Source organism: Plectrocnemia conspersa, unplaced genomic scaffold (genome assembly GCF_051122295.1).
Source record: "Plectrocnemia conspersa isolate PC_06_02 unplaced genomic scaffold, ASM5112229v1 ptg000003l, whole genome shotgun sequence".
Taxonomy (NCBI): Eukaryota; Metazoa; Arthropoda; class Insecta; order Trichoptera; family Polycentropodidae; genus Plectrocnemia; species Plectrocnemia conspersa.
The window spans coordinates 17,892,921-17,908,390 of NW_028277167.1; the positions used below are offsets into that span (position 1 = coordinate 17,892,921).

At 29.7% G+C, this 15,470-nt stretch overlaps 1 protein-coding gene across 9 annotated transcripts in view; it reads right to left on the minus strand.

Moving 5' to 3' along the window:
* The window catches only part of dac (dachshund family transcription factor), a 241,433-nt gene that overhangs the window by 4,307 nt on the left and 221,656 nt on the right, over positions 1–15,470 (minus strand). For all 9 annotated transcript variants that reach the window (XM_088183119.1, XM_088183118.1, XM_088183121.1 and 6 more), the window contains 2 exons: positions 14,181–14,339; positions 11,920–12,195 (listed from right to left, as the gene is read on the minus strand). In XM_088183119.1, coding sequence (XP_088039245.1) covers positions 11,920–12,195; positions 14,181–14,339 — 435 coding nt within the window. The remainder of the gene's footprint in view (positions 1–11,919; positions 12,196–14,180; positions 14,340–15,470) is intronic.

Here is a 15,470-nt window from a genome sequence, read left to right on the forward strand (position 1 = left end):
TTCTGAAATTTAAATTGCGCCATATACGCGGGGGTTGGGCTTTTCCGAGGGGGCGAATATTTTAATATTTTTTTCGCATCCACTGTAGGGCAATAAAACGGGAATAAAACATTAAAAAACACAAAGAAAAACCGGGATCGTTTTATTCCGATTGAGTTGGAACAGGGAAAGGGGCAAGTTTTTTTACTTGTTTCGCAACCCCTAAGCTGCGTATAATCGCACGGCGCTACACGAAACCATTGCTGGGAACATGTAACAGCCCTTATATAAATGTAAATTTAGTATAATCATATTACAGAACGTTTGATATTTTGGTATGTTCCTTATACACACATTACAGTTTTAAACATTATAATATATACAAATAAACTACTATATATTTTTATTGATTTTTCTTTATTTTTTTATGTATATATTATATTTCTTTAAATTAAAAAATATTAAGATATATTCATCAATTTTATTTTTATTTTTAAGAAGTTTATATTAATATTGTTGTTGAGTGGTTAGCCAGTTTTTTTGCCATTAGCTTTTATGGTGAAAATATTATATTTATTACAATGATAAAATCAATGTTTGAGTACAAAATATAAATTTTACAGTATGAATATTATAACAAGTTCAAGGATTTAAAAACAAAATGAGAAAATAGGTGCAACACATTTAGTTAGAGGTATCAAAATATCTACTTTTACTATCTACAAAGATCGTGAAATAATATATATATATTCCGACTGTTTTGGATTATTAAAGAGTGTTACTCTTTGATGAGAATAAATTAAATTTATAAAGGTTAGAGGAAATGCAGTACGTTGATCGTCAAGGTGGTGAAAAATATAAAATAAAATGTCTTCAGGCAACTTTGCGAAATCCAGAGAGTCAAGCGATATGAAGATGCTACTTACATTCCAGAATGTCCTGTTTTTTTATACTCTCAATAATGCCTTAAATTTTAACTGGATTTAACTATAATAGTCAGTAATGTTTTTTTGTTCAATTCAATCAATCAATCGTTTAACAAATATAGCAAAATAAGTCTTGATCTAAAAGAGCCTTTAATTAATTAGATAATAATTAGTATTTCCTAGTGCCGAAATTAAGAAAAAAAATCAATTGCACAATTCAATGAAAAACTAAAAAAATATTGGAGTGTTAAATTGTCACATAGAATTAGACTACAAGCTTTAATTCTTGAATAATTTTATGCTTTAATGTGTTTTAGTAGCATTAAATGCAAAATCATATTTCAGCAACATAATATTTTTTCACGTTACAACTACTTATGTGGTAATATATACTTTTAAAATATATTTTTAATACATGATGTTCTATAATTAAATACTGAATTTTATTCTTAAGGTCTTGTTTGAGTTATTGTGTCATATACTTAAAATATAAAACTTAAATTACATGGATCTGACTGTCTGTCTGTCACTAGAACTTTTCCGAAACGTTTAACAATGGTGACGTAACATTTACATACTGGCTGCCATTTATTGATCAACTGTGCTATTTTTGACTTATTAAGTTGAGTAGAACAACGATGTGCTGACGACCGAATACGTGTCAATTGAATTTCTGAAGAAACAGAACAGCGACGTACTTATGGATGATTACGTGCTACTACAATATGTGAAAATAAGATATTAAAATATTGTGTCAAGTATTAAAATACATTTATATTAATAATAAATATAATTAATAAAAATAAAAGAAAAATATATTATATAATATTAATGATCCAATTTTCATGCATAAAAAAGATACACTTTTTATGCATTTATTGTTATGAAATGTTTATTTATGATCTTTTTTTTTTTTTTTTTAATTTTGTTTATTACATAATTAAATAATACATTTTTATAAACATATATATTTACATTTCATTGGTTGCTGGTTAATTACCATTATCACAATTTACGATTCATTAGCTAAATTAAGAGGAATTACAAAAATAAGAATAATAATAAAAAACATAAAATACGTGAAGTTTAGGTCAAAGTACATAAACACCCTTAACAAAAAAAAAGAAAAAAAAAAGAAAATAAAATAAAATAAAAAAATAAAATAATTATAAATTATAAATATATATTTTTAATATAAAACTCGTAGACCTGGTGCTGTTAAATTATTAGATAAAATTTATGCGTCAGAGCAAGATGTGCTTTGGCATTTTGTGTTTATATTTAAATTTGAGTTTGTTTTTGTCGTAATCACCGATTCTTGAGATTAACGGGTTAGTATGATCTCGCGGTATATTTTTATAATAATTATTCGTATGGTGGTGAACATGTTCTTTAATAGTTGGAATTAAATATTTATTATGAAGTTTTTTGAGGTTAGTATAAAAAGGTGTATTATAAATTATTTTTATAGCTTTATTTTGAACAACTTGTAGTTTAGAAAAGTTAGTATTACACGTATTACTCCACACTGGGCAGGCGTAAGTCATTGCCGGTCTGATTAATTGCTTATATAATAGAATTATTTATGATCTTGATTTTGATTTTAGTAATAAGTTATTATAAGTTATGCATAAAAATATGCGTGAAGAATAGTAAACAATTGTGTAGATTACACTCGATAAAAATTTTTCGTGATAGAAAATCGATCATCTAATTTACATACATTCTGTTTTTTATCACGTATAGTTTTTACTAAAATACTAAACTTTAATAAGTACTTAGGTTCGATATCATAATCTGCCATAATCAATTCAATAAAAAATAATATGTATAGTACTTTTAATCAGCCATATTAAGTAATGAGCACATATTTTTACATATAAATAAGGTTTTTAAATCTTCGATTAAATCGACTAACAAAAAAAATACAATTGCTTTTAATGGCATACTACATTAGCTGACAAATTATTATTTTATGAAATATGAATATAATTTTATTTTATTACTGTATAAATTTAAATTCTCAGTTTATCCTGCAAGTCAACTTTTTTATGAATAAATTTAATTATTAGAGTGTAGATTTTGTCAAATTCTCATTCTTTTTGATTAAAAAACAGATTTGTAAACTTTTATTTTCTGCTTATAAAGATACATAGTTATATCTCAAGAAAACATTTAGATCAAAACAAATAGCATACTTATTCAATTATAAAAAAAAATCCATAGCACAGGAAGTTCAAATGTTTATAGCGTACTTGACCTATACCAAAAATAAAAATATTTGTAGTCCATATAAGCCCATGCCTTTCAAACAAACATAACTGTAAACATATATACAAAGTAAAAAATATTTAAAACACAAAAAAATGTGCTACGCGTATAATGGCATTCGCTCGTCTGTCGAGCACGTAAATTCGATATGAAAGTGGGGCGCTCATCCGTGCATCAAATCTTCTTGTGTACAGTCTAAAGTGTTTAAGCTCATATCTCGTTTGTGATTCACCCACCCCCATAGTCCTGGTGACGTTTCGAATTATTGTCACCCACTTTCCACCCTTGAGCTTCATTATTTACACATCCTCTTTGTGCCTTTTAACGCGATACAATTTTTATCGCGCCGTAATTACTTTTCATGTGTAAGGGTCGCATTTAACGATTGACCTTAGAATATACAAAATAATTATAACAGTTTAGATTTGAATAAAAAATGTTACAAAAATAAACTTTAATTAAAGTGTTTGAAATATTATTGAGTCGGACATAAAAATGAAATTTGTTAATATTTTAAGTTTATGGTCAATCACTTGAGGTATGATCTCGTTAAGATTGAATCCATCTCTAAATAGATTTGGATTCAATTTCTCTGAGTAAATACCGTCAGATAGTATCTTCGCCTTCGTCGGGGTCGAAGCGTTAAACTGTAGGTTTAATTGTGTTGCCCGCGGAGATAATCTCGCCGGAGATAATGGCATTTCTCCGTGTTGCCGTGAACCCCAAATTAACTGCGCCGAGGTGTCTGTCTCTCTTTTCGGGTCCTGTCTATTTGCATTTACATTGGGGGCTGTGTGTGTATATTAAATCTTATTTCAACTCGACTGTTCATAATTCCGTTTCGAACGGCTCCGGGGGGTAGATGTGCTCCCAGCTCTCTCCCACCGAGAGGGATTAACGCTTAAGGTACGGAAACGCAGAGAGCAAATTGATAATTTTGCTAAAATCGACAACACTTAATTGTATTATATGTAGATATAAACACATAATTACCAATGCATGTGTATCGATGGCCTTAGAAGTAAATTGTCTAACTTTATAAAGTCAAATTTTTTATTATTATATATACTTGAATGATGTAAGCAAAGTTACTATGCTTAGTAATATTTACCTAGAATGTTAATATAACTAGAAACACCTAGTATTATTATAAAAATATTTTTAGTAATTGTTTTTGAATGAATCAACCTATTAATAATGATTAAAAACGCTACATTAAAATTTTACTGCTAATACCACTATTCAACACCATTATAAAATACATACAAATATAATACAACGTACTTCTTTTAATTACTATTTTAATTAGCCGTTCGTGACGGCAACAGTTGTAAAACATTCGGATAGAAACGTTTTATTGGCTCGCCTAGACAAATTGGGGGAACGAAAAAATCTCACGCTCAATTTTATTGGAGTCTTCGTCCACCGTCCACGATGAACAACAATAGCATAAAAAGTAGATTGGACCTTCTTCAAATTGAATAAGATTGTGCGTTTATTCGTCACGCTGCACTACTACGGCAAAGAACGAATCGAACTTTTTTTTGACATAGCTTTTCCAGGAAGAAGATGCTGGACGCCGACGATAATGGAGCACTTGACGCGCCCATCGGTTTGTTTGCTATACTGTCTCAATGTTTGGACACATGAGGTTTAAAAAGATTTTGCTGCGTCTATTATGTATATAAATCTATGAATTATGAGGGTATTTTCCTAAACATTAATACATACAGATCAATTTTATCAATTCTATATGTATTTATCGTTATTATTGTTGCATTTAAAAACAATATTTTTGGCCAAAATATAATATTTTTTTAGGGATTTGATTTTAGAAACATAAGATAACTTATAAATTTTGGATATCAACATTTTCATTTTTGAGAAAATCAGAAAATTCATAGATTTCTAACGTATTTCTTTGACAAAATACTTGCATATTATTTTAATATATAAATATAATATATTATACTATATAAAAATAAGAACTACATATTAAATTTATTTATAACATAAATACGTATTTATGTTTTATTTATTGTCGGTTTTATTATGTTTTTCGGCTAAGTGTGACGTGTAGCTTTGTATCGCTAATATTAACCATTATTACTATTATTTTTTGTCTCAACGATGATCGTTTTTATTTAAATTTATGGTAAATAGATAAAAAATTATTCTGGTATATAGGATTAGAAGTGTTGATAATTTATTATCATAAAAAATGTAATATTCAATTTTTGTAGCTATTTAAGAAAAAAAATACCTTTATCCCTTAAAAACCTATTTAAATAAGGCACTCTTTATACTTTAATGAAATAAGATAGATAGATGATGCGCAAATTGTTGTAGTTATTTTTAGAAAAAAAATAAACCTATTATACGTTAAAAACAATAGTTGCAAACAGTAGCGTAGTTATGGTGGAGCGGAGGGGGCGGGCTGCCTCGGGCGGCACTTGCTTGGGGGCGGCATATTCGCGATGGGATCCTCTAGTGTGGTTCTTAACCCTGAATACACTAAAACATATATAAATCCACGAATAACAAGATCTTAATAATAACCAATTTATTATTTTAAGAAAAGCTGATTTTATGACCCTGCAAAAAATGTATGGGAGATGGGGCGGCAATTTTAAGGATCGCCTTGGGTGGCACATACCCTAGCTACGCCACTGGTTGCAAAATATAATTGCAACTTGAATTTTTTTTTAAAGTCATAGTATTTAAAACAAAGTATTTCGCCAGAAGTTTAAAGCTTAAAAAAAAATAAAGTAAAAATATAAGCTTTAAATTTCCAGAAAAATAAAATATTTTTTTAGTAGCTATTTTGAGAGTTAAAAATTAAACTTTTACTACTTTTAAAAGCTTTGGTCATATAATTATATAACAATTTAAAACCCCAGCTTTTGAATAATTAAATACGTATTACTTTAATCATATTCTAATATTGAATAATTAATTACGTACTACTGATTATCATATTCTTGCAATTCATTTTTTTTCTCGTGTTAAAAATATTTTTTTTTTATGAAAATCTAAAAGTTAAAAAAAAATGTGCAATGTAATGTAGTATACTTGTTGAAGTGAATGGTGCGTGTTTTTATACTTAGTTTTAAATAAATATCATGTTGAATTACATGGATTTTTTGACTAAAATCAACGACCTTCAGCATGTTTAATAAAATATTACCATGAGTTTTAAAAATATTTTTAAATACAAATTATTCACTTACTCATTGATGCACATTTTTTTTACAGTGAAACTTTTTTATAATACATTTAATTTAATACGTTTATTAATTTTGCAAACATACTATTATATACAAACAATGTTATTGGCTTATAACATATTTTTAATATTAATATAAAATAAAACGTTGATAGTTATAGGGTTAGAAGGAAAAAAGTGAAAAAAAAAAGAAAAATCTATAGATTAAGTGCTAATTTATGTATATTTAACTGAATATCTGCAAACATTCAAATGTGTTTTTCAGTCTCTAAAGTAGTAATGGCGTTACTTTAAAATTATGTATCATATATGATATAAGTCATGATTATAGTCGTCTAAGTTATAGTTTATTTAATATACATTACACATTATTAATACGCCATTGCAATATAGATTGAAAGAGTGCTTTGATATTATTTATGATAAAATATATTTTTATAATAAATAATATAAATTTCTATTTGCGATTAAAATACAATATCTTATTACTTACTACTATGTAATCAATAAACTAGTAAGGACTTTTACATCATATAAAATATAAAGACCTTTTTCGTTTATATTCCAATCGGAATAAAAACAAAAATAAAACAACAAATGGCTGTTTGTAAGATCTGTCGAATTGTCCAATAAGCAAGATCGACCTTTTTACAAGTCGACACAATGGATTCACGTTCGGAAAGAAATAGTGTCCAGTATTTTTTTTATCGTATCAGACGTTCGACCTTGCCCAACGACAATTTCCAGTCTGTCCGAGCGTCGAGCTCGTTTTTGTGACCGGTCAGAGCTCCTTGTGACTTTTGGTGATGGCAGACACGGAGATTAGTCCGTGTCTGGAATAATTCAAACGTCGTGCGACCGCCTCCTATTATGTGCGCATTAAGTCGGGCCCCATAATGCCAGCACGATTCGGGAACTTGGCAATTTAATCCGAATGAATTGATAATCAGTCACAATGCGGACCTCCGCGGTCTGGGGGGAGGGGAAGCCCCGTGGGTTGGGCCTTATATGAATATTCAGAGACGTGTGCATAAGTAACCATCAAGATATCCAAAGACGGTGTTAGGAAGATATTTAATAATTTGCCTATAATTAATAACCATAGAGTTCGTAATTTACTGAGCTAGTATAAATGCAAAAGATTTGTTGGTTTAAATATATTTTAGCATAGCATTTATTATTTATAGTTAGCCCCTACGTGCTAACTATAAATCTGTCTGTTGTTTTTTGTTGAAGCATGTTAGCTGTACATATTATTATTATTCAATATGCATTTAGAACCACCGTAGATTAAAAAAACCGCATACCGCAAGTGTGTTCATGCTCTATTATACACAAGTGCCTATTATATGATACATATAGTTTCATTTCATTGTGTTTGTATACGTTTTTTCCCCATATTATTGGTTCTTAATCGTTATTAAACCGATTCGATCGGAATGGTCGATGACGGTGGCACATTTGTTTGAAATAGCAAATCACTATTGGCGGTGCGCTTAAAGGACGAAAAATCAATTTGACGGCGCGGCACAGTAGCACACCGATAAATGGAAATGGAAAAGGTGTGAATGGGACAGGTAAGCGGCACAATGGCGGGCGTTTAGGGCGCGTGAATGGGCCGCAACAATCGAGCCGGCCCTGTGCACTCCGGCTGCGGCCTAAAGTGTCGGGCTATTATTAGTGATTTGTTAGGGTGTGGGCCCCGGGGCCATCTCCTGTCCTGACTTGCGATCGTATTCCAAGTAATCGTCCTGATCGTCAAAGAATGAAAAAAATTAACAATTAACCGCATCTGTTACGATTGTGTTGAATGTGTATAAAAAGTTGTTTTTATTGACGGTAGCGGACACCGTTTCATTTTTATGGTGCGCCTTTTTTATTTTGTGCGGGAGGAAAAAAACTTTTTTAATGATTTCGCTACCGCGTGCTTTAAATGTTCGTAACTAATTTTCATGATATTATCATATTTAGCGTATTAAATTTGGAGAAGGTTTAATATAAAAGTAACTTCTGCATATTTATTTTATTAAGTGCGTCGTTAAAATTTCATGTTTTTAATGTGAATCCTTGAAGGGATTTTTTCAAAATATGTGCACACGTGAGTAAATTAAAAACTTACAAGGAAACACTAGTATAATAATTTGTTTGTTATTAAAAGTATAAAATTCAGAGATTTTATATTTATAATATTTTTTTATAAATATAAATATTTTAATTTTAAATAAATTGATACATAATAATAAAATAAGCAATATAATTTAAAAGAAAAAGTGATTCTTTATTTATTATTAATTATCAGTGTACTTTATTTTTTTTTATTGTGCATATATACGTTATAACTAAGTATTCTGAAGTCTCGGGTTTTTTCGATTCCCGGGACTCGAGACCCAAATTTTTAAAGTCCCGGGAATTCCCGGGACTCGAGACTTTGATTATTTTTCGTATAATCATGAAAAAAAATTATGTTGAAAAATTAACTTAATATTATTAACTTTAATTAACTTATTATTATTAACTTGAATTAATTTATTATTATTAATTATTTGTGTTATAGGTACGATAGGTGAAAAATTATTGAAACAATTTAAAAACACTTTATTCGATATTTATTTAAATTTAATTTATTACAATTTTTTTAATCGAAATATTTATATCAATTTAGTTAAAACCTTTACTTTTGTAAGGAAAAATATGTTTTTAAAAACACCAAGGCGTTTAATGATGAATCACATAGCCTGTTCCTGGTTTTTGTGGCAAATATTCCAGGTGTAGAAAAAACTCTCTCCCTTTCTGTAATGTTGGCTTAATTGTAAGCAATGATTTGAATAAAAGCTCTAGATTCGGAGTTCGCTTGATAGATGAATCTAATATCTGAAACTCCTTTTTAAAGTTGAATTTTTTATTTCTAGTCGTTGAAATATTTTGGTGGTTCGTGCGACAGAGTTGTGTTGATTTCAAATATTTTTTTTAAAAGGAAATTAACAATAATTTCGGAAGTTAATAAAGTGGCATCTCGACGATTTAGAGCTTCAACTGCCAGTTTTATAGGAGTGAGTACTTCACAAATATTTTCCAATACGTGAATGTTCGATTCATTCCAAATTTGGCCGATGCCAAGATCAATTAATGATTTTCTAATGCAATTTCGTAACTTTCAAAATCTCGAGATCATGGGTAATAAGGAATTCCACCTTGTCTTCATATCGAGACATAAATTAAGCTCGACATCAAATTCGCTCTTTACATATTTTTGTAAAATTGCACTTCGGAAAGTCTCGAGTCCCGGGTTATTCATTTTTAAATTCCCGGGACTCGAGACAGCAAAAAATCTTTGAATTCTCGGGAATAAATTCCCGGGTTGTCTCGACACAGAATCCCTAGTTATAACCATGTCAACACAATCAACAACTACTAGGTACGCAGTGTGACTTGAGACTAAAAATCAGTGATATATTGTATACATTTTAGACTATTATTACAACGTAGCATAAATGTATGTTGATTTGCATGACTTTATTTATTTTTAATAAAAATAATCTAGGTCAACTTAATATGAGGTGATTGATTAATTTTATAATATATATATACAATAAATTCAATAACAATAATAATAATTTTACTAGCTTATAATCATTTCGGTGTTTACAAAATTGATATTTGATATATATTAATAAAAAATAAAGAAACTGAAAAACATTAACAATTTAATTGCCAGTTTAAACATAAATATATTACTTTTTACGTAATAAATTTAACAATAATTTTAAATTTTATGTTAGATTTTTAAGAAAAAAACTAAGTTAGATTTTTAAGAGAAAAACTATGTTAGATTTTTAAGAGAAAAACTAAGCAAATAATAATTCTGATTATATAATATGCAATGATTTCAATCATATATACTTAAGTATTTATTTAAAAAAAGATCCGAGTCGTAAGAGTAATATTTAATATTTTTTAATTTAAAAAAACAATACAAGGATTTTATTTCTGTATAAAAATATTTATATTAATATTGTCAATATCTCTTTATTTTTGCACAACAAAAACTTTAAAATTGAACAAACTTAAAAATAATAATTTATATTTAAAGAAAATTGATATTTAAGTAAGTCAATAAATAATATTGTAATAAAACGGAAAAACTACAAAAAACGTATAGCAACAACTAAATTATATTTTACAGCATTATTCAGAGTATTTAAAAAATATTTTTGTTTAATATTGTAGTAACATATTTATGAAATTTTATTATTTTTTTAACGTGAAATACTACAATAAATCGTGTTTTTTCTCTTATACTATTTAGTTTCAGTAATGATATAATTTTATGGTTATTTAGTAAAAAAAACTAGCATATTACTCAAACACTAAAGTGAATAGCTATGAAGAACATAAACAAATATTTTTTTAATGCTGATATCTTACCAACCACAAATGCTATAGAAAAAAAAAAATTCACAATTTTATAATTTTGTAGATAGTACAGAAAATGTTAGGAAAAAATATTATGGGAAAAGTAATTGTTAGAGATGTTTAATAAATACTTTAATTAAAAAAACTGTATAATAAGTAATCATAACTAAAGTAAATCCAGTATAAAAATTGTTTTATAGAACGTTGTTTTACAAAAAAAAAACTGAAAACACAATTATTTTTACAAATAAATAAGGCAGATTAATAATATATCTTGGTAATAAATAGTTTCATAAATTGACCACCCTATTTCTGACATCAATTTTTACTCCAATAAATCACTTATTTCAGATATATCTGTAATAGCTCTCTCCATTCATCTTATGTGGTCACTTTGGCATATGCATTATATCTTGTGTCTTATCTCCAAGCGTTTGAGCAATGACCCCAATACGTCCCTTGTTTTCTTCATTCGGCCCTCGGGCGATTCTTGCCCCATTGCCGAAAAAATCGCTTTTCACCGTCCGATGCTCAATTATCTCGGATTAAATCCGGAATTTTATGAATTTCTTGTTTTCTACCATCGTCTGGCAAATACTGGGGGGGTTGGTCCGTATTTTTCAATCATCCCCCGGCGAACGTCTAGCCGTGGATCAATTATAAGCTCGAATCAATTTCGACTTAGCGAGCTATGAAATATCTGTGCCCTTACTGTACGTCTGGCCATTGATCCATAAAGGCATTTTTTATGTGTACATATTTACAATCATTCCATATTTTGATGTAAAATAAAAAAAAATATGTCTGAATCGCCCTACATCATACGCTACCCCTATTTTTGTATGATATATGAGATATTTGAAATATTCAATTTATTTCGTAGTAACAGAAATATTTTAACATATGTAAATAATAAATAATTTGTATTATAATAAATATTATCTACCAATTATAATAATGTTGAACTTAAAAATGAACCATAAAATAATTTCGTTGAATTTTAAAATATTTATTTCAGATAATATTTACAATGTTTACTTGGACTTAAGCACTTTTTTAATATCTAATCTTATGATCAACATATGCTTTATAAATAAATCTTACCAGAATAGTTCTGCCAGAATGCTGCACCAGTGGTCATCAGATCAATAGTGGCTGCCGGATAGTTCCATTGCTTATCAGCTAGGGGCGGCGCCGCAGGGGGCGGAGCGCCCTCGCGGGGGGCGCACGGAGGACTTCCGGTGCGATTGCCGCTGTTGCCATTTCCACTGGAATTCACGTTATTGGAAGCTCCTTGTGAGTTAGTATTCTGTTGACCTTCGTTGCCACTGCTGTTACCATTATCGCGCTGATTGGCCGACTCCGAATTGCTGATGGTATCTGCAATAAGAATTAGCTAAATTAATTTTATGGAAAAAGTCTTTAAAAATTTGAGAATTGAAGAGTATATATTTTTTTAGATGATTTTTTTTTTCACTAAATTAGAATCTATGTATAGTTTATGAAATACCTCGATAACATATTATTAAAAATAATTAGATAAAGCATACACGGCTATACATGGCCACTTATGATTCAGATCGGATTGAGACGCTTTGTAAATAGCGAAATACTGTGAAGAAAAGTGCATTGCACAAAGGGCGTCTCGGGCATTGCAAAGGTTGCGCGGCAGAGTGGCGCGGGCTCCCGACAACGGGGGCGCTCGTTGCTGGCTTTATAAATCTATTAGCATGTATACATACACATGAGTAGTTATTTCAATGTCGACATTCGAGTCGAGGCGGACGTCCATCAAAGTTGGCGGAGGCTCGCGCGCGCCGCCCCAAGGCCCTTTAAAACGTAATGATTGGCATTTACTGCACAACTTATGGAAACGTCTCGAACAGGTAATACCACACACGCATGCCTCGGCAATACATGCGAATTTATGCTGACTCACAAAAAAAAATGAGTTTATGATATTTAAGATTTAACGCAAAAGTGGGATGCTTAAGAAGATATAATATACAGCTACATAATTGCTTCTTTGTGTATTGAAAGAATAGTGAATCGAATACTTAGTACGTCTTCCTATTTAGCCAATCTTGTAAAACGGTGGATTTTCATTTTTAAATAAAATTTTAAATGATGTATAATTTATATGTAGTATGAAAAAAAAATTATATGAATAAATCAAAAAGGTCAAACATGTTTTATACGTAAATACCTAATTGAGTGATTATCGTTTCTTTATCAAATATTTAATTTTGTACGGTCTGGTAAATTAGTAATTGTTATATTTAATGTTGCCGAAAATTTGGATATAATCTATTTATATACGTATAATTATTAAATTTTAATTTTAACTTTTTTGGTGTATTTTGATTTTCTGATTTAAATTTGATTGTTGTATATGTAATAGTACAGCTAAAGCGAACTATAAAAAGCTCTGAATTAGTAGAAATATGTATTCTGTGAAAAACTACCGATGGAGGGATAAAAATTCTATATTTAGAATCTGTCTATGATTAATTAAAATAATGAAGATCAAAGTTGGGTTTTATAACTATTTTAGTTTTTCTTTTGTGCTACAAAAAAGGTTAAAAGGTTATTTGCGGTAAAAATATAGTAAAACAGAATGTGGATAAGAATTAAATTTAACGTTAGAATTATATAATTTATTGTATCAAATATCTCTGATTTCACAATCTAAATATTTTTAACATGTGAGTTAAATATTTTTAAATCGAGATAAATAAATTACCTCCTAAATTATTAGTAATTATATTTTAGTAAGAAAGTGTGTGCATTAGAATACAGTTGTAGATTACAATGAAACTTAATGTTAGGACTCAAATTTTTCTTAATCGAAATAATAAAAAATACTTGGAATTCCGCAGTATTATTCATTTGCATTTTACTGGATTAAAATTAAATTTCTTGTTAGGATTTGTGAGTCAAAATGTATATTATACATCTGTTTTAATCAGTTTATCTACATATTTTGGCAAGCTCACATATAAAATTGTAAAGCTATTTTTAGATAATTTTCAATGTAATATATGTTCATATATATTATACGCTTTGATTTTGTATATACAATTGAAATTTTAGATACATTTTAAGAAATCCTTAACTTTGAAAGCATATATGCAAGCAAAAAATGTCATTTATTTAATTTTAGGCACTGTTATAGTATGTGAATATGTCATAATATTAATGAAGCAAGCCGCATGGCTTTATGCGAACAGCACATCTTCTATGTAATATGTATATTAGAATTCCTGGAAGACCTTGGCCTATGTTGTGTGTCGGTGTTGCGTGATCCCTATTTTAATTAAGCATGGTCACAAGAGTGACACTTTAGTCTTACTTAGTACACGTACCTAGAATCTCACCGGTGACTATGCGTAAGACCTCTGCGGGCGCTCCGGATGCCTTCAGAGCCTCCTCGATTTTGTTTCTCCTCTTCATCTCATTCTCAAGCTGCTCCTGTGCCCTTTGCCTGGCTCGTCTCTCCTTCTTTAACCGCTTCTGATATATAACTGAAACAATAAAATATCACATATAAGCAATTGAGAGGTATTTATCAAAATGGTAGTACGCTGCCTTTGATTTTATAGATTTTTCCGTATTATTAGAATTCTATATAATCCATCAAAGGAGTCGAACAATGCACATGTGTGCGGGTTCAAAGATGTTAAAGGAATTTCATACCACACTGGGGGATGTATGGCGCAAATAAAAGCCGCGAAAGCTAAAATGTGTATGTGGTACAGCAGCAAAAATCTAATAACGCGTCGGTTCGTTTGTCGGCGGTTCATATCTGGCCGCCCGGCGCAAATATTGACTCTAAGAAACAATAGGAGATGAGGAGATGGCGCTTTCTGAACCACTGCTTTGAACTTTTTTAATCTGACGGGGTGGATAGGCGCGGCGCGAATCTCTTTGCTCTTAAGAAGAATAGTTAAGACTATATTTATTAAAAATATATACAATTAAAGATTATGAACCCATAGTATTAATATATCATAAACACAATACAATTTAATAATTTTACGTAAGCATATGATTCAAGCTATTCATAAAAACATGCAGTTTTAAAGTCTTAGCACTAATGTATTAATAATATATGTCGATGATTCAGAATACAATTATTATATGCCTTTGTTAGATAGACCAATGAAAAGGGCTCAGAATAGCTTTATTTATTGATATAATTATTTTTTATTATAGCAATCGTTTATATGGTCCATTTTACGCCGATTGCGAAATTTATATTGGCGATAATAATAAACAAGGCAAATAATCCGAATATAATAATAGCGGCATACACAGTGTGGCCCACGGGCTCGGTTTAATATATCCATACATCACACAAAGATATGAGGCCGTTATAGATATTCTGGCACCCCCTTGCGGCCGCCAGACAGGACCCCTAAAGTTTCACATCGACGGGGGTCCAATATGAGCCCGGGCCGAGATTACTTCGCATTGAAACTATTAGAGGTTTCTCTCGTCTTGCCGTTTCGTCTTAACGTGCAGTGGCTAGGGGGTTTTGGGGGATGAAATAATATAGTAGGCATGTATGTATATAATAATATAATGTATTTTCACGCGCCGCCTTTGCGCTAATTTTCTTTCGCCGATTGTAGTCGGGTTTTCCGCGAGGATGT